The sequence below is a fragment of the Trichogramma pretiosum genome, unplaced genomic scaffold (assembly GCF_000599845.2).
Source record: "Trichogramma pretiosum strain Unisexual culture from Peru unplaced genomic scaffold, Tpre_2.0 scaffold13, whole genome shotgun sequence".
Lineage (NCBI taxonomy): Eukaryota > Metazoa > Arthropoda > Insecta > Hymenoptera > Trichogrammatidae > Trichogramma > Trichogramma pretiosum.
The window spans coordinates 2,186,708-2,210,614 of record NW_019641606.1 but is presented as its reverse complement, the minus strand read 5'-3'; the positions used below and the strand labels follow the sequence as shown (position 1 = coordinate 2,210,614).

The following is a 23,907-nucleotide window of genomic DNA, read 5'->3' as shown; positions in this document are numbered from 1 at the left end:
ATAAACGTTGAGAAATAACGAGATGATTTACGAATTTTTCCAAACCAGCGCCAAATTCATAATTTTTTTTTTCACCTGAAGTTGAAAAAATATTTTTACCTACACAGCATTTATCACAAAAAATTTTGTTTGTCAGATTGAATTTATGTTTTATTTGAATGTCGATACAGTGATGGATCGTAATGTTTGCTTTATTGTTGCTGGTGAGTTATTTGAAAAACGCCACTCGCAATATTTCACCCTTTTTTTACGAAAATGTATGCAAGTATCGCCACTTCGATTTCTTTCTTTCCCTTTTTTTTTCTTCTTCCTCGCCTCGCACGCGTGGATCGATGTTAATCGACCAGTGCATCGCGCGTTCGTTCTAACCCGTGCTAATACAAACTTAGCAATCCTATCAACGGTCTGTTTCTTCCTCTTTATCTTCTCGAAACAATTACTCCGGACGGGGGGTGGCTGGCATAAATTTCGGTGGTTGGCTCAGTTGATTGGACTCGGTGCAGCACTTCATTTGCCCTCTGTACCTCTTGCTCTCACTCTCTCTCTCTCTCTCTCTCTCCCTCGCCAACGGGTGGGAGACAGTAAAATACACACAGACGCGGAGTGGGCGGAATTCGCTTGTAATTCATCGCGTGAATACTTGGCTGTTGCTGTTACCACCGGTTCTTGCGTGATTTACAATAACTTTCCGCCGCTTGCTTGCCTTCGAACTCGATTCTATCTTTGGGGAAAACGTCTTTATCAGCCGCGAGTTTTGATCTTGAAAATTGCTACGGTATAATATTCAAGGTTTACACTCCCGAAGAAGTACTCCGAGAGCAATTTGAGAGCACTGGTGCTGAAAGTGTAGAGTCTCGTTTGGGATTGTTTTCTATCCGAATCGAGCTTGCACATCCAAAGCTTATTTACGACAAGAGGCTGAGAGACTTATCGAAAAATGAATGAAACTTGATTGTGCTTGTATTTATAAAAAAGAATACGTCAAACCAAAGAAGTTCAAAGAAGATTATTTTTCATTAACCTTATAATGAAACGATAATAGAAAATATGTACAACGCCGCATGTACAATTCGAAAAGAAATGCACCGCGGATTTCGTCAACAAATGTAATCGAACGCGCATGAAAGTAGGTCAAGTCAATAAACTCAAAGCGCCTCTGCACATCGGCCACTCAAGACTCGACTTTTGTATATGCGCTCGGCGTTAAAACTTGAATAAATAAACAAACGAAAGAAATAAACACTGAATGCCATATACTTGCGCAAAAGTTTATACTCTCGCGGGGTGAAACTTGACGTAGGGTGGGCTAGAGAGACTCTTTGTGACGAAATAAATCGATATATCGCAGAGAATACGAGAGAGAACGAGAGAGAGAGAGAGACCTGTATTCATGTCGCGCATAACCAAGAGAAAATACGATATAGCTATAGCATATAAGGTGTGTGTAGCTCGGGTTCGTGCGAGTGACGTTGGGTAGCGAAGTGTTTCGATTTGCATTAGGTTGGCTTGTGTGCCGCCGTTTCCTCGCTCGAGATACTGTACTACTACAACGCTGCAGCCCTGGAACAGCAAATTCGGAGAAGCTTCTTATTCTTCTATGCTACTACTGCTGGTGTCTGCTGCTGCTGCTGCTGCTGCTGCTGCTGCTGCTGCTGCTGCTGCTGCTACTACTGCTTATACACGCAGCACTGAAGCTACGATAAACTTTAAGGGAAAAAAGTACTGGAGTGACGCATAGACTCTCCTATTTAGGGGAATTTTTTGTTCTTGAAAAATCATTCTTAATTTAGATATTTTTCGTAGAAGATTTTTTTGTTGTTCTGCGTGTTCGTAAATTTTCAAAGCATCGCTAATTCATTACGTACACGCTTCAAAACGTATTCAAATTCAAAGTTACGCTGCGCGCGTCGCGTGTCTTTTACCGGCGAGCTCTCGGTTGTCGCACTAAATGCAACTTATGCATGACGTAACCGTAATTGGAAATAACGATTCGGTATGTAGCAAACGTTTTCTCTTTGCGTGGACATTATACGCAGTGCGCGTGGCTTCATATTTAGTATATATGGGCTATATCGCGTCAACTGTCCCCCCCCTCTTTTTGATTTGATTTTTCATATTTTATTCTGCTTCTCAAGGATGAATATGAAAAAATTACTGAAACATGATTTTTCGTGTAAAATTTGATGAGGAATTAAAATTTGATGTCAAAAATCATTTTCATAACCTGAAAATCCCAAAATTACCAAAAATCAGTCTCATAGCCAAAAATAAACATGTTCGTATCCAGCGATATGGCCAATAGTGTAATATGTTCATCGACTGATCCATAGCTCCTTAATCCTAAATTTTGGTCATCGTCAGACAAACAGACTTCGGTAATGAGCATCATATGTGTCTATGAAGCATGGTTTTTCTCTAATTTTCCTTGATTCTTGATACATACGATGCTCAATACCGAAGTCTGTTTGTCTGACGATGACCAAAATTTAGGATTAAGGAGCTATTGATCAGTCTATGAACATATTACACTATTGGTCATATCGCTGAATACGAACATGTTTATTTTTGGCTATGAGACTGATTTTTGACATCAAATTTGAATTCCTCATCAAATTTTTCATAAAAAATCATGTTTCAGCAGAAGAAAATATGAAAAATCAAATTCCAACTCTGATCAAGAGGAGGGAGGGGGCAGTTCACGCGATATAGCCCATATATATTTGCGAACCACTCAGTCCAAGATCTTCGGGCAATTTAGCTGAAGATTTCTTCAAAGCTTCCAAAACTCTTCATGAGTCTTATGGTACAGCTCCGCACCAATTCGCATCAGTGAAAAGCTCGTGCAACGCGCGGGGGCGTATAACGATGCAGCAGCTCTAGTGTGCAGGAGGATCTCTCTCTCTCTCTCTCTCTCTCTCTCTCTCTCTCTCTCTCTCTGTGCGGCGGCATGCTCGGCGAGGATGGAAATTAATTTCGAGCTTAGGAGTATTGGTAAGGATCACGTATTTTAAGGAACTTTCCCCAAGCAATCCTATTACTTGTTCCATGTCTTTCTCTCTGCTGCGGTTCCTTTATTCGAAAATTACGCCCAGTGCTGTAATTCAATTCAATAAAAGTCGTCGTTTACTTCAGTCAACTTCAGCGAGTATAAAGTTTATTACCACTAACTATAAAAGAGCGTGTAAATGACTATTTGGTTTCTAAGTAATTAAAACAACTATTCACTCAATGCATCTCAAGTAGGTACATTGAGTTTTCTATTTTTCCGTTCGTTATGTAGAAATTTCAGTCGTCTTCGGTGTCGCTGTTTACTGAATCAAATCTCGCAGATCCTCGCAATTTCTGTAAAAATTTAAAGTACATTAGTTCGTAGGATCTTTATACAAATGAGCATTGATTACAAACCTTAAGAACTCTCAATAATTTTGGCTCGTCTTCTCTTTGAAAATCTAAAATAATATAATGAAATATTGTTTAGCAATCAAATTTAAACATGTATTCAAGTACAGACAATAGAAGAGGCTTACCACAATACGGCTCGTCGATCGATGTCAAGACTAGATAAGTTCCTTGTTTGTCGAGTTTCGATGCGTTTATGCCCATTTCAGGACAATCGTTGCACATCACGTTATTTTTTTTGAAGTTCAAAATCTCCAAGGCCTCTTCGTAAGATCCGTTCCAGCGATGGCTGTTAAATTTGCATGATCCGTTGACTGCGTTAGCCAAGGACTCGGCGAAATACTTGTAGGACAGTTTGTGACTGCATACCATTTTTGTCAATTTAGGAGTAAATCCTGCGAAAATATTTATAAGTTCGGATACGATTATTTATAAACTTGATGTAATTTTAAAAACTTACTCGATCCCAAACATTGAGGTTGTGCTACTCCTCCGTTTACGTAAAAATCGATGTGTCCTGGAAAATTAAATTATTTCGTTACATTATATATTTACATAAATCTATAATGTGATAAAAAATGACTTGCCTACTCGTTCCTTGGTTCCCAACGAATCGAAACCTCCGTGGTCATCGGCCTGTGTATGAATGATATCGACGAAATCTGCATCGCTCTTATCAATTTTCAAACGCGGATCTATCCCTGAAAAGCAAGGCTTGGCTGGATCCAATCCCGTGATTCTCTCGACTTTCCAAAAACTGTTTTCTTTCAACAGATTGCTCGTCTGCGCGCTTATTTGCGCGCCCAAACTGTGCCCAATAAAATGTAATCGATTCCACATTACTGGCCCATTAACGCTTAATCTTTCCACTTGAACTCTCAATGTTTGCAGGAAACTGTGAGACACGTTTGAATGTAATATTTATAAGTGACTGTTGTCGTTTGAAAAATTGAGATTGTAGCTTACTTGAATATTCGATCAGTGGCAAATGGGGTATTACGTGCAGCATTGATGTAATTTTTTACGTTGCTGCCTTGACTCCAATCAACTAGGATAACGTTTCCACCTCTCTGAAATATAATACATATTTTTAGAATTGTTTCCTTCTTGGACAATTTTTCAGTCAGTTAAGAAAAGTTTCAAAAGTGTGTGATGACCCGTTTCTCGAGTCTAATTAACTCAATTCTTCATACTTGAATTGACACCAATTTATTGGAGTGACGTATATAATCAACCGCGTGATTGAAAAGAACAAAAACTTCAAAAATTTTAAAATATTAAACCTGCATTGCATGAAGCGAACGAGGATAAAACTCAGTAACAAAAAGCTTTATTATGACAATGTAAACAGTTGCTTGACAATTAATTCATCAATTTTCGAAACAAAGCCTCTATTCAAATGCATGATTTACTGCGACGAGGAAAAAAAAAATTGTGCAATTGTGTGCATTTACCGCGTCGAGCAGCTTATCCTTTAGATCCAAGACCCATGACTTCCGACCTCCGGACTTGTAGCCGTGAATAACGATGTATGTCTTTTTCGTCGGATCGAAGCCGCTGCTCTGCAGTGCCGACCAATTGACGATGCTCAGCTCCGCCGGCTGCCTCTGCTCGCGCGTCGACAGGAAAAAATCCACGCCGACGTCCTCTCGCGTCTTCGAGCTGAAGATCTTCAGAATCGAGCCGACGACCGCCATATTTTTGAAGTCCGAGCATGTTATGCCGGAATCGCCGATGACTTTTCCGCCGAGCGTGGATAGAACGAGACAACACAGTAGTAGAGCGGCTCTCATCGTGATGAATTTTTTTCCAAACGATCGATTTAAAATTTATTTTAAAAAATCGTGACGAGCGTTTTCCCGCGACGCCTGCGAGTTGCCTATCGACGGAAGAAACTTGTGATTTATTTTGCGCACATTCGACGCATGCGAGCTCTTAAATGGCTTGACTCATACTGCAGCAAAAATTCTCACAACGAGCCGTCTGTCGTCGACTCACACGCAGACAGAAAATCTCACACACGTGCTTACACGCACACGTACATACTCACATCTCGTTCGTTGCGAGTCTTCTCTGCGGTGCGTCTGGCGTGTATATAAAATTACAAGGCCGGGATAAATGTTTACATTGTCTGTGTACGTATACATGTAACGCGTGTGTAGTTACCTACATTAGGTATTTCCAATGATAATGCCACGAGAGGATAATAAAAAAAAAACACAGGCTTGGGGATACGACAGTCGCGCCGCGCTGAATCATATGTTATTCAAGCGATTAGAGTTTTTTACTGCTCTGTTGATTTTGTGACTACATCGAATAAATTAGTTTTCACTCTGATTACTTCAGTATTATTTTTTATTTACACGTATTATTATCCATTAAAGAATTGATTTCTTTCCAGTGCCTTTTAAACCAACTTGCATTTTCTGAAAAAAAAATGTCAATCTAGTTATCTTTGAGATGCGTTTTTTTCTAAAAGATTTAATTCTTACTTACCTGAACCATTTTCAAAGCATAAGCCAGATCTTCGTCGTCATATTCTAGAGTAAAAATTCGATCGTTACGTTTTGTTAATTGTTCATGCTTTTGATTTTTCATACTTCGCCACAATTGCACTTACCGCAGAAAGGCTCCTTTCTTCCAGCAAAATTTATGAATACCCCAAGCATATCGCCACTCGACGCCTTTATACCCATTTCTGGGCACGAGGGACATTCGTGATTCGATTTGGTTGCTTTCACGGCTTTTTCAGCCGAAGCCAGAGTTCCGTCCCAAGGATAACTCAGGTATTTGCACTTACTGTTGACCAAATTCTTGATCGACTCGATGAAGTATCTATAAGCCGCTTTGTGGCTGCAGATCATCTTGCTGAATTTCGAAAACAACACCACTATTAACGCGATAGGTAAAGTACTGACGGATTTACTTGCATACTAACTCTGGCTCGAAACCACGCACGACGGCTGCTTGACACCGCCGTTCACGTAAAAATCAGCGTGACCTGTAAGCAAAAAAAAAAAACATCGAGAACAGCTGTAATCGCGAAGAAAGAAAGAAATTGACGATTCAAGCGCTGCATCGATCGCAACCTATAGGATCTCTTATTCCGAACGACGCGAAGAAGCCCTCCGTCTTGCCCATCTGCGTGTGAATGACGTCGACGTAGTCGGCGTCGCTCGGATCCAGCCTGAACGCCAGGTCGATGTTCTTGAAGCACGGCTGGGCCGGATCCAGGCCCGTGATCCGCTCGATCTGAAAGAACGGATCGACCTTGAGATGGGCCGCGGCTATGCCGCTCAGGTGAGCGCCCAGACTGTGACCGATGAAGTGAAAATGATTCCACTCGGGCTTGGTGGCGAGCTTGGCGTAGCTCAGCTGCAGATGATGAAAAAAACTGCGGGTAACAGAATGGTAATGCGTCATGCGTGGGATTTTTGGGCATGAAATCACCGAAAGACTTTTTAACGACGCGCGTCTTTTATCACCTACGTCGTTATTGTAATTCATCAAAGTCGTATACGTACTGCACTATGTGCTGAGCGACGACTTCTATATGGCTCGCGGATCTCACGTAGTTTTTAAAAGCACTTCCTTCCTGCCAGTCAACGATGATGACATTGCTTCTTATCTGCAAAAACGACCGCGGGTGAACTTACGCGTATGTGCAACCAACCGATCTTTGTGTGCTTTTTCGCGAGCGAGTCGTTATTATGTCGTTATTTTATATTTTCATCAATTTAAAAGTATAATCACAGCGTCCAGAAGCGACTCCTTCATCTCTTGGGGCCACTTTTTCGTGCCGCCCGATCGATAGCCGTGAATGATGACGAAGGTCTTGGCCTGCAGATCGAGAATCGGCGTCGAGGTGAATCTCGTGCAGTTGGTGCAGTCCACGGTCAGTCCCTTGCGATTCTGGCGCGTGTAGACGAGAAACTTGACGGCCGTCTGGTCGATCCGGTCGTGGTGGCGCGCGAACATCGCGTGGGCGAACGCCGACTCCTTCAGGTCGTGGCACGTGAACGTCTTCGGCTGCTCGTAGGCCTGGACGCTCTGGTGGCGCGGGTAGGGTCCAGCTCCCGTGCCGAATAAAATTATCGACGTTAGATTGAGATAGTACAACGGTGAACGCATGATCGCGACGATTGCAAATTTCGAAGAGACGGAACGACTGCGCGGTAAGACGTACCGAGAGAACTCGCGCCACAGCTCGGTAGTTTTATTGTTTTTTTTTTTTAATTTTTGCGTTAAATGTTTTAGTATCCATCGCGTACGTCACGATTCTCTCGTTAATCGTGACTTTTCGGGGTATTAAAAACTCGACATGAGCTCAAAAAGTTTATTCGCTTGAAAAGTAAAAAAAAAAAAAAAGAAGAGATAAAGTAAATTCGCTCCACCGCTTGTGCGAAGGTATAAATTAAATTAGAAGTCTCCGACAATCGAAGGCCTCTCCTCTCTCTCTCTCTCTCTCTCTCTCTTCGTTCCTTACAATCAGCTCGAGCTCTATCATAAAATTCCGACCAACATCCAATTATGAGGTATATGTAGGAGAGAGACAAACTTTCGGTCGCCTATCGAACATCGCCACTCTCTCTCTCTTCTCCTCCTCGTACACTACAAAGTTCAAACACACATCTCTAAGATTTAGGACGATAGTTGCCACTTGGCGGCTGGGCGCGCGGCGCGAAGTTTTGTGCCACTACTACTAGCTCTGCACTTGCCGAGCGGCTTGTTATCCCGCGTGTATGGCGCACGCTATATAGCGTTGGTACTATAACGTACATAGATATATTGCGCCACGGCGTCGGCGTGCATGCGAGTATACTGCTGCCGCGGAGAGATCTATACGTGGCATCGCCCAAACTTGATGCTACAAAGAGGCCACTTTAGTCTTCTCTCTCTCTCTCTCTCTCGGTATAGGTTTATAAGTGTGTGTATATTGCAACTGCACAATACCCACGCCGCCGCCGCGGCTGCTGCTGCTGTTGCTGCTTCGGTGTATGTGTCAAGATATTCGCTGTTTTGCCGCGGAGAAAAAAAATCGATAAATAGGCGGGGAGATTCATTGATCCTTTTTTTTTCCTCGAGAGGTCAGCGCTTAGCCGCGATTACAATTTGAAATAACGAAATTCGAGCCCTTTAAAGATCAATTGGAAATAAATCATATGATCTGTGGCTCTTGAACGCATCTCATTGTGTATACGATAAGTGTATGAGAATACTCCGTTAATTCACAACTCTTCATTAGAGGAATTTTTTTTCATCCAGCAAAACGAATGCTCCGGCCCTTTGTCCTCGATAAAAGCAGCATCGCTGAAACAAAAAACGCGTGCCGAGAAGTCGAGTGCAGCAGCGCACATTTTCTCGCTCAAGCACACACGTACTAGTCGCACAGCGCTCAATGGAATAACCGCACCCGCGAGAGGGGGTGGCACCCGAGTATCGATATCTCGCCACTTGTTTCTTCTTTTTCCTCTTTTTTTCTACTTTCGACATGTATAGCGCGAAGGAATTTACCCGGACGAAGTACGAGAAGATGTTGAGCTGTGTGCGAAGCTTCTGCAAAATTTTTACTTTCCGACTCGCAGAAGCAGCGCAGCTTCTCTCCTCTTCGTGCCCCATCGGGGATAATATCGCCCTTGCGCCCCGTGTAAGGCGCGCGCGCGTTCGAAACACGTTCGGCAAACGGGGAAATAAGGTAACTAACGGTTAGCGTTGCAGCGCACAAGTCTGTTACTTGCTGCGGGAAATTGCGTTTGGAAATAGTTTCGAAAAATTCTTTTATCGCGTTAAGGGCGAAGTTTAAGCTTGTTGTGCAGAAATTTCATACGTTGATTTAATGATGCTCATCGTGCGGGAGCTCTCATAAGCTGCTGCTGCTGCTGCTTTTGCTAATTTCGTTAAAACTCGTGAGAGAGATCCGAGTACATGAGCACGTCGCGGATTATTTGGTACGAAATTAATTTGAAACTCCACGAGTTGCTGCTGCTGCTGATCATTGGAATATCGTAATTCTATTTTGTCGATGCGAATTTATAAAGCTGGGATTTAAATTATTAAGCACTTATCTATTGTTAGAAATAGATCAAATATTACGTAAAAGTTATCTATAATTATCAAGGACAATCAGTTTCGAACCATATGTCCACGATCTTGCCCGATAAGGAATCAAAGATAGAATTAGACTTTTCAACGCAGTACGGAGAGATAAGAAATAGAAGAGCGCACAAAAAATCGAGCAAGAAAGAGCAGAGAAGAGGGAGGAAGAAAGAGAAAAGCAACGATAGTGCATTTTCATCGTCAAACTGGAATTTCATTATCCACCCTTTTTCCTTGGCTATGTATGTATTCGCTTCACCAACTGCAATACACTTTAGCCGCTGCAGCTGCCTCTGTGCACGTGCACGTGCAGGTCTCGCGAGCGCGTCTTTGTGTACGTTGCCAAGGGGCGCCCCGCTCTGTTCAAATACTTTACGGTTAATTTCAAAGTGCATTTCGTTTGCCGTTGATCCGCCTCGAAATTGATTTTATAATTGATTTTTTGGCAGCCGATAAAGGCTTTCTTTTTCTTTTTTCTTTTTTGTTAAAATCCTCGTGGTCGAACTCCGGGTTCATTATGAAAGTTTAACCGACCGAAGCCGAATGAAAGTACACCATCAGCGAGAAAAGATTCATTCGGGTACATATATATAAATATACACCTGATGCTATCAAAGCAGTAAAAGCTCCGCGCCGTGAAGTATAAGAAAGGACACCGTTGTACTTGGCGCGCGTGAAAACGCTTGAATGAGACACTTTAGTCACTTTGGGTGTGCGGATCAAGAGGAATCTAATGTCAATCGCTCCCTCCTACGCTCGCCCACCCACGCACACACACCGCGCGGCCTCTTCTACGATCATCTTTCGACGGCTTTTAATGAACGCTCCTCCTCGTGCTTTTCGCCTTCTTTCTCTCTTCATATATACTTCTTTTATGGGTCAACTTCACTTTCTCATTGCGAGGCTTAGTATTTTTCTTCATATACTTGCATAGCGGACATTTTTTTCTCCTTTTCTCCTTGACTCTCAAAGTTTTTTTAATCTCTTTCTTTTTTTTTTTTCATTGTCGATTTTTTTTCTTTCAAAAGTTCAATGGTCACCCGCGCGGGTGAGCTTTGCATAAGAAATGCATATTGCATATAAAGAATGCTTAGAAGTTTTTCAGCTATTTTTCATCGCGCTAGTTGGTTTGCATAGTTTGTTCTTTAACAAAAAGACAGAAAAAAACTGTTTGTAGACACAAGATGAAATTCTTTCCCAGTGTTGCACAGAGAGTCATGATTTATAAATATTTACTGATTTTTACATTTTAATAGGGTCTTGATCTTTCCTTTGAATCGTCCCATGACCAATTACACAAGAACAATTACACAAGAAGGCTGAAAAAAAATAAAGAAAAAAATTAGCATTCTCGAAGCCCATTCAAAAAGCTTCATTACAGAATGGTAAATCTTCTCATCGTTCTCTCTACACCGTACAGCACGCTCTTCTCTGGGTGGTTAAAAGTCGTGAAAAGCGAGTTGGAAAAACGACGCAAATAAACCCTCTCCCTCGACTACGGCAAATAAAAAAGCATCGGAGTCTTGCGCGCGCGTCGAAGCTCCTAGCCCGAATAAAACTCATCCCCGAAGGTAAGGGAATTTTCTTTTTTCGCACTCCCACCCTTTTCTGCCAGCTTATCGCCTCGCTATGTACTAAGCTTCTCGCTGGCATCTGAGATCCATTAATCCGAAGCCACAGCGAGCGAGAGAGAGAAAAAGAGCTTTGATGAGAATGAGAAAGAATACACAGATGCGGGGGTATAAAGCGACGACGTGTGCACAAAGAATTTAATTCTTGTTAGGGGGTTGTGTGTGTGTACTACTAGTTCTGTCATACAAATCATTGGAAATGCTTCAAATTTCAAACTTTTTTTTCTGATTTGGCCTATCGTCATTATTGCACATAAAAGAAAATAAATGGAAAAGTCAGTTAAAAATATCGAGGTAAGGCGCGTGCTTGAATTTCGCTGCTTTCCTCTCGCTGGTCGGAGCTTTTATCGTGCTTGGCATCGTCGTCGCGTCGTCGCCGGACGAACTGCAAGCGCGCGCGAGACCGGAAGAAATTACCTCCGGGCCAACGGAGACGCTGCTCGCCGGAGCGGCGTGAAAATTCGACCACGCACCTGCAGAGCGAGGCACGCAGCAGCCACCGCCGACAAAAGCTTCCGCGCTCCGGAAAAAGCTTAGCCACCCCCCTAAATTGTTTTTCGTTCGTCGAGTCATTCTATACATCAGCGTTCCCGGGCTATACGCTTCCTCGACTCTGTAAGTGAGTAAATTTCTGAATCGATATATGTTATTATCAAATCGTGATTACAAAATTATTATTAGCGCGAATTGTACCTGCTGTACGTTGGATTTTGCGATAAGATACTCGTGCGCGGGATGATGATTCATCCGTACGCAGCTCAAATAAACGTCGATCGCGCGACAATAACAGCCGCGAGTTTTGTCATCGTCGAATGCGGAATGGAGTCAGAGCTTATTGTTGCCCCGCATTATTGCAACCCGAAAATACCAAAATTTCGATTGACCTCGCGCGCGCAAACAGTCCGCGCAGTAATGGAAGATTTCAATTTACATCGCTCTAATCCTCGCTTTAAACATAACATGTTCCGCTCACCTGAATATTTTTGCCGCACATTCCGCTCTGTGCTCTACTATAGTTAAATTAATAAGCTGTTTAGTGCGTAATGCAAATTATTCAAGTGGTGCGATTAATCATTATAGAGTACAGTAGTGCGAGGATTACATAACGAATTCACTGATACGCGCCGCGCGGTCTTGATTCCAAGAATTGTAAACGCATTTTTCCTCGCTCGCTCTGGATATCACTTTCCGGGTGTACCACGAGCACATATTTACCCATGTATTTTAAGTGGAAAGGCAGTCAGTTCGTCATGACGACGCATATAATACCGCCTAAATTTGCAATCGGAAATGCAAGCACGATGTCGCAGGATCAGCACTCCAAAACTAATGCATATACCCACCCGCCCACGCACGGGCGCATTGCACACACACACACACATACACGAGCGCTTATAAACATGCATTATGCTACGAGGGATGCACTGCGATATATATGTATATATAGCGTGGCTTACGCGGAATATGTATATAATCAGGATACAGAAGGCTCCTCTCTCTCTCTCTCGCTACTGTCACTGTGTTCTGCTGTGTGCTGCTGCTGCTGCTGCTGCTGCCGCTGCGCCCTGGTGCGCGCCACGCCGGAGAGCGACTATATCCTAACGAACGTCATCTCGAATGTACACGGAGATTAGGTTCATTAGCCTGGACTTATGGCGCGGGTGCAAGCGATGCTTTCATTTAACAAATGCCTGTCTGCTGCTGATGCTGCTTGTGTCCGCCCGAGTGTGTTTGTGCGTCTCTGCGGAGCGTAAGCGCGAGCGTGTGTGTACTCGGTGAAAAAAATTTACATAAATTACTCGGATTAAGAACCGGCGAGTTTGTAATTTTAAAAGGGGTACCTTAGTTTGCTCGTTTTTGGAAAGTTCATATTTAATATATATAAGCGAAGAGCTACCCTCATTACGTGATTAAGCAAATTGATCCGTTCGCTATTTATGAAAAAATAACTCGCGTAAGAATTTCGACTAGTTTTCGAGAATGAACTTTTGTTGCTTTCGAAAGTTTTCACTTGCGAAAATATGCTCGGTTTACTTCACGTTCGTTGTTACGAAAACTTTACTTGTTTATTTTTAATTTTAATTGCCATTTTTAATGAATATTTTCTCTCGGAAGTTAAAGTAATTGTGCACTAAAGAATAAAACTTTAACTTGATGATTAATATATTTTACTACTTTATCGTGATGGCGAAGAAACAATTAATATCAAAACATCAAAATTAAAACCAAACATATATTCCTTGCATTGCGACGTACAATTCCAAAAATTTACTTAAAAACTACCAGTACCTAAAGTTATACAAAAGAGTATGAAAAATCTTCTTTTCCTCTGTTGGTGAACGATACTTTTGCGTTCTTTGGACGACGAGGCAGCTGCTGCCATCTTTCATTTTTTCAGCGCACTTGGCGCTTTAAAAGTATCTAATGAGATGGCGTTGTTCGATCGCTTTCACTGTGCGAGCGGTGAACTTTTTTCGTTGGAATTGAATATTGAGTACAAACAAATTTAATTTCTATAGAAATATAATTATTATTAACTTATTTAACAAATCAATCGAGCATAAATTTAACTATTGTAACAAGCATTGTCGATGTCGATTAATACTACTAACTTACGTAATTAAAATCCATACCGATCTCCTTACTCGACGATCATCGTTCAAGTGTGTCTTCGTCAAACGACTAGCAATAAAAACGTCACGTTTCATATCGGATCTCACGATTATTCCGAACGTACATGTAATTTATACCGGCGGTAGTATCCGTTCGAGCGCACATCGCTCGCACACGAAAAAAAGGCTTTGGAAACTCTATATTTTTTGCTCCAATCCGAACGGTACCGATATAATGCAATATTATATTCTATTCCGCTGCGCAATATAAGAATGGGACCCATTATTAGTCGTACGCGCGCGTAGTTGCTGCAGATATACACTTGCACTTGAACCGGGCATGTGTCAAAGAATTACCGTTGACGGCGCACGCACGCGGGTATATATGTACGGTTCAATTTTCTATCTATTCATCCTCCCTCTTGTACATAAGCACAATTGATTCTCTCTTCTCTTCCCCATATAGCGATGCCTGCATATAAACGTGCTGTATAATATATCATGGAGCCGAGCAAATATTAGCGTATAATATCTTGCACGCGTGAACGGAAGTATCGTCGTCGAACTGTGCGATATGTAATTGGCCGCGCGAGCGAGTCCCGTAAAAAAAATCTGAGAATCGCGCGTACTCTGAGATAGACATAAGAGCCGCCCCGATTCACCGAGCTGAAAAATAAATCCTAGAGGGAGGATCTCCTGAGAGAAGTGGAAGAAGAAAAAACTAATCGCTCGCGTCTACATTCATCGTCTGTGCCCTATAAGAAAGAAGAAAAATCTCGTATGTTGTAGACACGGGGCGTGAGGGATGCACACACTTATGTACACTGCGAGTTTTTTTATATAAAGTGCTTCCTTACTTAAACGTCGCGCGCAATATAGCGAATTAAGGGTCTCTCTGTGAGCGAACGATCAGGCCTATTGGCCCGTGATTGCACAACCCCTTGTGAAGTTCATTTCTTATGGGACTCTCTCGTTTTTTTTTCTTTTTCGTCCGCATCGGGAGGTGTGTCCGGATAAACGGCAGAGGAAATTTCATTTATATTGCCTATAGGTATACAAATAGTGTACGGGAGAGATTTTGGAAGCAGTCGATCCATGAAAAATTGAAAGATATAAAGGAAATTTGATTTTTTTTATAACTACCCTGTGCAGTATATATAGAAGCATATACCCATTGTAGATACAGATCGCTTATTAATCCTGACTGGCAAGATGGCTCGAGCTTCATCCCGTTACGAATTTTTTCGATAATACGCTGTGTACTTCAGCCGCAGATAATGTTTATTAGCTGCACAATTTATTATATGCCCCATTTGGCCTTGATAAATCTTCCTTTGTGTCGCCAATGCAAACATATGCGTGTCTCTTTTCTTTTATTGTGTTTACACATTCACAGAAGCATTGTATATTTAATGCCTCTTGTGACTCAGTGATTTGTCAACACAACACTATGCACAATTACTGCATTTTATTTTAAAAGAAAATACATTTCAAAAATGTAAAATTATTCATATCATCGATCGTACTAAATGTTCATTTTATTTTTTGTTTCAGGTAAGCTATGAAAATCGTGAGTATAGCGATGAAAAAATGCCATCGATCGTTTACGCAAAACAGCGAAAAACCGAAACGATTTGCGATACCCACTTTCAGGTACATGCGCGCAGGTAAATTCGACGACGTAAGTAAATGCACGCTGGACAATTAAGACGAGTGTACAGGCATTATTATGCACCCGAGCCTCAACAACTTATTTTACCATTACATTATACGCACGAGCTTACACACACGATGCAGAGCAGATGCCTCTCCAGCAATATATATAGCTCCTATATACACCTGCCATCGTCGTCTACTTGGAGCAGAAGCAGCAGCAGAGCAGAGCTCCTCTCGTCGAAATTCGCCTACACACACTCCTCCACATACGTATACGCGCACTGAAATCTCGAATTACCAAAGATTCCGTGCCGCTGCTCTGCTGCTCCGCGCTGCAGTTGTACAAGGGCGCGCAACAGAGGCACGTTGTATTTCGGAAACCGGAACGAATTATTGTGCGCGCCAGCCAGCCAGCCAGCGTAAGCCTATATGAGCAATTCTTTAAATAAAACGCATTTTTTGAGGTAGAATCGCGGCAAATTTTTTTTTCAACCTACGCGGATACGGACCCCCGGGAAATGTTTTTGGGGGTCCTAGGAACATGTAACCACGTAGGAACCATTGAAATTTCAATAGTGCTTATTTTCAGAGCTACTTTTGTGATTTAGGGCCGAAAAATCATGTTTTCTCGTAAATACGGCTAATTACTCAATTTCTAAGTCGCTGAAAAAGTATCAAAACTCATCTAAAAAAAATAACTGACTGCTGTGTTCAATAGGAAATTTTCTCAGCTTTCCAATGGTGGTGTCAGATTTGCCGATAAGTCGCACATTCACCGAGAAAATCGCCATCAAACATGCCAAGCTAAATATCTCGAAAAACTCGGTACGGAAAAAGTGATCTTTGATGCCTATTTTTGATTTTTTCGGTTGGAAATGAGATTTTTCGGAAAATCTGACTGCACCATGAGAAAGCTGAGGAAATTTTCTATCGAAAGAATATCTTCATTTATTTTTTGAGTCGAATTACAATGTTATACATGGGAATTTCTTTTACTTTGTTCGCTGTTTTCTGTTTCCGAGCTGATTCAGCGCGGTTGCGAGGTTTTCGGCTCGCTACAATCAAAACTAGCTCGTAATTCCACTGAAAAAATGAATCAAGATATGTTATCGATTGGAAATTTCCTCAGCTTTCTCATGGTGTAGTCAGATTTTTCGATAAATTTCATTTTCACGAGGAAAAATCGAAATTAAACCTCAAAGATCACTTTTTTTGTACCGAGTTTTTTGAGATATTTAGCTTGGTACGTTTGATGGCGATTTTCTCGGTGAATGTGCGACTTATCGGAAAATCTGACACCACCATTGGAAAGCTGAGAAAATTTCCTATTGAACACAGCAGTCAGTTATTTTTTTTAGATGAGTTTTGATACTTTTTCAGCGACTTAGAAATTGAGTAATTAGCCGTATTTACGAGAAAACATGATTTTTCGGCCCTAAATCACAAAAGTAGCTCTGAAAATAAGCACTATTGAAATTTCAATGGTTCCTACGTGGTTACATGTTCCTAGGACCCCCAAAAACATTTCCCGGAGGTCCGTATCCGCGTAGGTTGAAAAAAAAATTTGCCGCGATTCTACCTCAAAAAATGCGTTTTATTTAAAGAACTGCTCATATACGTGGGCACATGTACAAGCGTTTTCAACTCGCTTCAAGGAGCTTCACTAGGATATTATGTTATATATATTTATGTAGACGTGCTCGTTCACTCGGCGTGAGAAAAGTTGCGGCCATTCTTCGTAATGACGATGGCGACGGGTGATGATGACGACTACGAGGGTGTCGAGATGCATTAGTTTCTTTTTTTTTTTTTTTTTTCAAGTGCCTAATACACTCCAGGAGAGCTCTCTTGAGCGTCAGATTTATTCTTCTCTCTCGACGCTGCTACTGATGCTTATCGCGCTTAAATACGAATGCCAATGTATGTAGTTATAATGCTATGCGTGCATCTGCTGCTGCCGCTGCTCATGATTACATCAGGGCGGCTTTTTTGTTTATCTTAGATTTTAATGTGAGAGATTAAGCGTCGCGTATTAGGTTCGAAGAAGAGCCGTAAATCCGTGTATCAAGTGTTTGTAGAGAGTCAAGATTTCGGAGTTTAGTAGTGTCATCAAGCGCATTAGAGAAAAGATAATGTCTCAAACAGAGGGGTTTAAATATTACTAAATAAACTTAATTTTACGGCTTTTATTCAAAGTCAATATAATTCAGTGGACAAAATAAATATTTTAATGAACGTATGGTCAAAGGTAATACACCTATATTGATTAAACGTCGCAATGTTTCTCGACTTTGATACAAATTAGTTTTCTGCCAGACGTACGCGTCGCGCTTTATTTATACACCGTGCACCACCGACGGCTGAGTGCAGTTCACGCAACAAGTAGGATTTTTATTTTTATGCTCCTTTTGACCCGATTCGTTAATGAATTACCTTTTAGTCTCTCTCGCTGTTACGTATACAGGATCGAGTATAGTAGTAACATGATATTGTGAAGTGGCATTTCAAAATCTCATTAAGATAAGTGACTAAATTTTTTTTCCCTGATTTTCTCGGAAGAACTTGATGTTGTTTTAACAATAAACATATTCTATTTGCAGATGAGAGTAGTAATCTGCTTAAGTAAAAAAATAATAATGTAGATACTTTCTAATGACGACGATTAAGGACAGGGATTCAAAACAAAATCGATACACGAATGGATAATATTTTTCAGTATAATTCAATACGTTGTAGCGAGTGCACACCCTTACTTAGTACATCAAACAAAATATGGGGAAAAATACTCTCTCTCTCAAAACGACACGTCTCGAGTGCAGTAAGCTGTCAGCCGACTTGGCTGCAATAATTCTTTTTTTTTTCTTCTTCTTCTTTCTCGCTCTTCTTGCACGAATAGTGCCACGCGGGAGGGCGTAAACCGCTTTATATTATATATATAAATGTGTACTATATGTAGTACGTACACGCGCGATATTGTATGCTCGGTTGTGTCTTGGGAGTCTGTTTTGCAGATGCTGGTCCCTCTTGGTAGCTATTCCATATATTATAATGCTCTCTCTCTCTCTCTCTCTCTCTCTCTCTCTGCACGTGCGACGATGCAAATACGCGATAACGAAAAAATTGTAAATAAAAATAAATAATAGTCCAAGTCGGTGGCTCGCATTTCCAGATAAAAATCGCCGTTGACGCGCGCATCATCTATCAGAAGAATCAAACGGAAGCGGACGAGATTTTGATCGTCGTTATACGAGCGTGTGTGTGTGTATCGCCGTCACGCAGGCGAGATATGTACATTATTGCGTTGGAGCTATATCGTAGGCCAATGTATATACACACACACACACACACACACACACACACACACACACACACAGTTGTACGTGCGTATATATGGAGAGATGGTCCAGCGTTTGGCTTGGTATATAGCTTCATCAGAGCTCGTCAGGCAGAGCCAATCATCTCATCACCGATGTAGCTTGCATACGTGTGTGTGTGCGTGTGCCTCTTGTGAGCGAGTGCGATTCCACACTTATACCTACCCATATAGCGTATAATACACACCACCACCACGCGCAGCCGTGATCTATCCGATTTACACTCGATGAATCAAGCTCTCCGTTATACGTATACTCGTGTGTGTGCCGCTCACGATATACGCGTTATATTAAACTAATTTCTCTCGTTTCGCCTGCGCCTTGCTCGCGCTGTGATGTATACGTTCTCTCTGTGTGTATTTATCGAGTGAACGCGAAGCTTATGATACAGCCGTGCTCCGATCTGCAGCAATTAACGCTCAGTTAATTTCTTGCTTCTCTCTCTCTCTCTCTCTCTATCGACTCGTTCTCGTCTGCAATCGTGGCCAACGTGTTTATAATATTTAACTTTGAACACTCGAAAACCCTCGAATTTATTATAATTATGTGACGATACTGCGATGTCGGGTAAAAATACATCGCGTATGCATTTACTATCGAGCCGTGCTGATGCCAAAAATAAAATTTTCCCCGAAACTCGATAACGCCCTCTCGAATTTCCGTTGTATCAACACAAAAGTCAAAAGCTCGAGCGCCGAGTCGGCTTTATTGTTGACTTTGACCATCGCATCTTAAAATCCACTTTCACTCTCTGCCTGCGTATATGAGTGTGTATGTGCGCGTCTCTCACTTATACGCGCCTGTTCGTGGAAAAGCTCGCGTTTCCATAACTTCACGCCCGCGGCGCCGCACGCTCAGCTCTCGGGCGAAGAACCTCATTTTTGTAAACTTATTTTTCCGACGTCGCTCGCTTGCGCGTGGCGCGCGAAAGAATTTCCGACGCACCGCAGTCTCGTGGTTAAAGATGCTACACGCACAAAGACTGCCGAGTACATAAATATCGTGTACGCGTATACAGACGTACGAAACCGCACGCAGCAGTTTGCAATGCGTACACACTCGATTGCTGCTCTTGCATTCTTCGTGTGGGTGCTGCTGCTCTGCCAGTAGCACACGTCATACGCGCAGTCCCACTGCCCGTTGTTGGGCATAATAGAATATATAATACGTTAGACTGGTTCTTAATTTGTACTCGCTTCGCGTGCTGTTTTCGCTTTTGAGGGTTTAAAAAGTAAGTATATATGTTACGCTGGTCCCAAAAACTAATCTCTAACTAATAAATGACAGAGTTATTTATTAAGATTGGAGAGAAGGTCTTTAAGGAAAGGGAGCGATAGAGAAAAAGGCTGAAAAAATAATAATTTATTGGAATTCACATTTATTTACAAATAATTAACTTAAACAATTAAAGTTTAATAATTACTCATCCTGTATTCTCGCAATATTCGTCAAGTTAGAAAGTAAGATAATGGTAATTCGTAGCTAAGAAAAACGATTAACAGAATAAAGTTTATTATAAAAAGTGTAAAGTCAGAATAATTAATGCTATGATGGATGATTAATTTTATTCGGGGTAAAATTGATTATTGAACTATAACATTCAAAGCCAATAGTTTATTACTAGTACACAATGGACACAAAAAATTGGTGAACGAATGTTATAATTAAATTTAAATACTATAAACAAGATAAAATTCAAAAAATCATTAAATAATGATTCAATTATCTAGATAGTTTCAAGAGTACTTTTTTTAGAGTAAAAAATAAAAAGTAAAAAGTTATAGTAAAGTGTAAAAAGATCAATAACGGTAGAGTCAAAACTAAAAAAAGGTCAAAGACAAAAAGGTCACAATTAAAAAAAAGTCAAATACCCTGAAGGTCAGCTCTAAAAAAGATAAAAAAAAATAAAAATGTACAGTTCGATGCGAGCATATATATATATGCTACGTAACTTTATTTGTTTATCCACATCGTTACCCGGTCGCGCGCTTCGTGGTTAGTATCGTACCGATTGTCCTAGCTGTTCGCGATCGTTCTTTTTGCGTACTGAATTTATTCGCGGTATATTTTAATTTCGTAAATGGCCGAGATAATTCAAAAAGGAAAAACACCGTACCTCCACTACGAAGGATTCATCTACACCGCACATCTTCGTAAAGGTAAGTGTACATTCATTCTCTCTCTGTGGCTATATAGGGCAGGTATTCTCTTGTAGGTTCAACTACTTACTGGAGATGCCAGAGGAAGACACAGTGCTCTGCTCGGATTATCACCGTTCAAAATGGACATGGGTTAACGGTTAAGAAAGGGGGAGATGCAGAATCTCACGAACCGGTGCACGCACCAAATCCAGATGAAGTAGAAGCTCTCAGGTTACTATCGAACCTGAAGCGACAAGCGGCCAAACATCCTGAAGCTCCACCGTCAACGTTGATGCGGTGCTTGCAAGATGCCGATGATGCTGTGCTGGCTCAACTTCGGGATCGAATGAATATTCGAAAGCAACTGCAGCGAGAGCGCCTCAAGATGCCTTCGAACCCTACATCTATCGAGGATTTTTTTTTATAATTGAGTATTTTTTTATTTCATAGCACTGCGTGGCATAAGTTCACATTTATGGCACGCTTTTCGGTGACATAAGTCGCCCATTTTGGCACCAATGCGTTCGCATCACACTCGCATACGCTCGTGCGCTAACCTCACTTTGCGTTACCAGAAAGTGCGACTCATGGCTCGGAAAAGGGGGCATAAATGTGAACTTAGCACAGTGCTATAAAATGTTGTACGATACTCGTGCCATGGGGACACTTTTTGGCACGGCGTAGTTTAGGGCCCGAGCGCAGCGAGGGTCTTAATAGCTGGGTTACTTATGCCACTAGTATCGTAAAGTACTATTTTTGACCTTTTTGGTGTTTGACCTTCCAGGGGTTTGAACCTTACGGTCAGACCGAAAAGGTCAGAACGCAAGGAACTGAAATGAAAATCATTAATCCATTGCAAAAAATTTCATAAATATGTATTTTTATTCACGTGCCATAAATGAAAACTTGAGATACGGGCTAATATTATAAAGCATTATAATGTCCCTGATAACTTGGCTAACTGCGGTAAAATTTTTATTGAATTTCTATTGCGGTAAAGAATCCTATTCAAAATGTAAGTGCGTCATTAAACTTCAAATGAACCACTCGAAAAACAATGCATTTGTTTTACAATGTATTAAATTTTCATGATTTGGTTATATTATTTGAAATTTTATTTCAAATATAGTTCATAAATGTAGAATATGACAAAATCAAGTTAAGGTGTAACAATTATCTTAAAGAAAATAAATTTCAGATTTTTGAATGCGTAAAAAATTCATGGGTTCAGCTTTAGTTGCCTTTGAAACTAAAAAAATAATGTTATTAAGGTAGTTCCCTCAGAACTTGACCTACAAATTCAGGCATATGTCTAGAAAAAATTTGAAAAAATTCATACGCCTTCCTTGACAAATTCTAAGACTTTTTTGTTCTTTTTAAATTTTTCCTAGAGTTCATACTTATTGAGATAAAAAATCGCAAAGATTCATTACTTGAAATTGTTTAAATTTGAATCGTTTATAGCTCGTGAAAAATAGATTTTAGAGATCTCGTTTCATATCAACATTGATACGAGCAATTTTTTTTAACTTTCCGTTGGGTAATTTTTGCGTGTTATAATAATCTTTTCTTTAAAAAATTCAGACTAACTTAGATAGAGAAATTGTCATAAAGTTATTCGAAACTTTGTGTAATAAAAACCAGTCTAATATACATAGTTTAGTTGTTACGAGTACATATAAATTATATATACGCGTATCGTGCCTTCGTCTGAGCTGCTTGTTGTTTTCTCTCTTTCTCGCCGAAGAGAAAGAGATGAAGAAGTAAGTGTATTATATATGGGGAACCCGCCCGCGGTGAGGGCAAAAAGCATAGCAAGATAAAGAGAGAGAGAGAGATGAGATACTCACGAGACGAGACGCACTCATCGCGCATACATCTACGCAGCGCGTTGGATACAATGGAGCTTTTAATAGACGTACATACGCGCGTGCATCATACAGTATATATGACGAAGATTCTAGGTATTTGATAAATCTTTCAAAGCTGCGACCTCATGGTAAAGTAGTAAAACTGCCGGATAATTTTATAAATCGTACGTAATAATTTATTGTCCGCGCGTTCGCGATTATGTTGTGTCGGGATTTATACAATTGAGCTCTATTAAATTTGACGATGCTGCTTACTAGTCCTTGTGGAAAATTTATGGTCTTAATTCATCGTTTTTCCCTCGATGCGTTATGTTTGCGAAACAGTGTTAGAGTTGTTGCAGGTCAAACTTTTCTCGACTTACTTAAGAGCCGCGGAATACTTGAGGTGGGTCGATAGTCATAATAACAACAGTAAACGTTCATGACTTTTAACTTATAAAGTACGTTTATGAGAAACTCATTCCGAACTGGTTCTGAATTTTTAAGGGTACATACTTTTATCCTCAAAGAACTAGTTCGCAAAATTTGGTTTCATGTCGCATCGAATAGCCTCTATGATCGACCCACCTAATTATAGTAAACAAAAACGTAGCGACGGCCAAGTGTCAAAATGCACGCTTTTAAATCCCATCAAAAGATTAAACTAGACGTATGTGCGTGTTGAGTAGAACTGGAATGCGACTCTATACGTATATATATGCGCGCGACACGAATAGTGCAATTATTGTGTACACGAGAGTGTGCAAATGAATTCAAGATCGTAACGAGCGCGCGCAGGAGAATCTCCGCGCGCGCGAAACAAAGACCTATTTCCGAAAGCCCTTGGGCCGGAAATAAATATTCTCGACGCGAGTTTATGAATGCGTCTGTGTGCACATATTGCTTACGCGCGGAGCTCTGCGACAGGAAATCATATTAAAACCAGTTAAAGATTTCGTCTGCGACAAAATGACGAAAAAGAAAACGCAGCGAAGGAACACGTTCGAGTTTTTGTCTGTCAGCTTTGCACGAAGCAAGAGCTCGAGAGTAATTGAACTCGTTCCGAAAAATTACTCGAGATTAACGCGAACTCGGAGAAAAAAAGATACGGTATCAATTGCGAGACTTTGGGAAAGGATGAGTATAAA

At 41.0% G+C, this 23,907-nt stretch overlaps 3 protein-coding genes across 4 annotated transcripts in view; 1 reads left to right on the top strand and 2 right to left on the bottom strand.

Annotated features, from left to right (window-relative positions):
• LOC106652084 (E3 ubiquitin-protein ligase MYCBP2) overlaps positions 1-23,907 on the top strand; it is a 157,251-nt gene that overhangs the window by 90,995 nt on the left and 42,349 nt on the right. The gene's annotated exons all lie outside the window — the stretch shown is intronic.
• LOC106652081 (pancreatic lipase-related protein 2-like) lies at positions 3,123-5,403 on the bottom strand. Its single transcript, XM_014370825.2, has 7 exons — positions 4,854-5,403; positions 4,366-4,469; positions 3,987-4,294; positions 3,860-3,916; positions 3,528-3,794; positions 3,406-3,449; positions 3,123-3,342 (listed from the first exon to the last, which is right to left on the bottom strand). The coding sequence occupies exons 1-7, from the start codon at positions 5,190-5,192 to the stop codon at positions 3,286-3,288; spliced, it is 1,176 nt and encodes a 391-aa protein (XP_014226311.1). The 5' UTR covers positions 5,193-5,403; the 3' UTR covers positions 3,123-3,285.
• LOC106652083 (pancreatic lipase-related protein 2-like) lies at positions 5,650-7,569 on the bottom strand. The gene is made up of 7 exons (XM_014370827.2): positions 7,153-7,569; positions 6,924-7,027; positions 6,489-6,793; positions 6,338-6,400; positions 6,020-6,289; positions 5,896-5,939; positions 5,650-5,825 (listed from the first exon to the last, which is right to left on the bottom strand). The coding sequence occupies exons 1-7, from the start codon at positions 7,528-7,530 to the stop codon at positions 5,778-5,780; spliced, it is 1,212 nt and encodes a 403-aa protein (XP_014226313.2). The 5' UTR covers positions 7,531-7,569; the 3' UTR covers positions 5,650-5,777.

Bases quoted from the DNA above. Each gene is read 5' to 3' on its own strand.
- LOC106652081 (XM_014370825.2), bottom strand. From the start codon at position 5,192: ATGAGAGCCGCTCTACTACTGTGTTGTCTCGTTCTATCCACGCTCGGC. The intron at 4,295-4,365 runs GTAAGCTACAAT...CGTGTCTCACAG, and splicing joins GCCACTGATCGAATATTCAA to TTTCCTGCAAACATTGAGAG. The intron at 3,795-3,859 runs GTAAGTTTTTAA...ATATTTTCGCAG, and splicing joins ACCTCAATGTTTGGGATCGA to GATTTACTCCTAAATTGACA.
- LOC106652083 (XM_014370827.2), bottom strand. From the start codon at position 7,530: ATGCGTTCACCGTTGTACTATCTCAATCTAACGTCGATAATTTTATTC. The intron at 7,028-7,152 runs GTGATTATACTT...TCGTTTTTGCAG, and splicing joins AGGAGTCGCTTCTGGACGCT to ATAAGAAGCAATGTCATCAT. The intron at 5,826-5,895 runs GTAAGTAAGAAT...TTTTTTTTTCAG, and splicing joins ATGCTTTGAAAATGGTTCAG to AAAATGCAAGTTGGTTTAAA.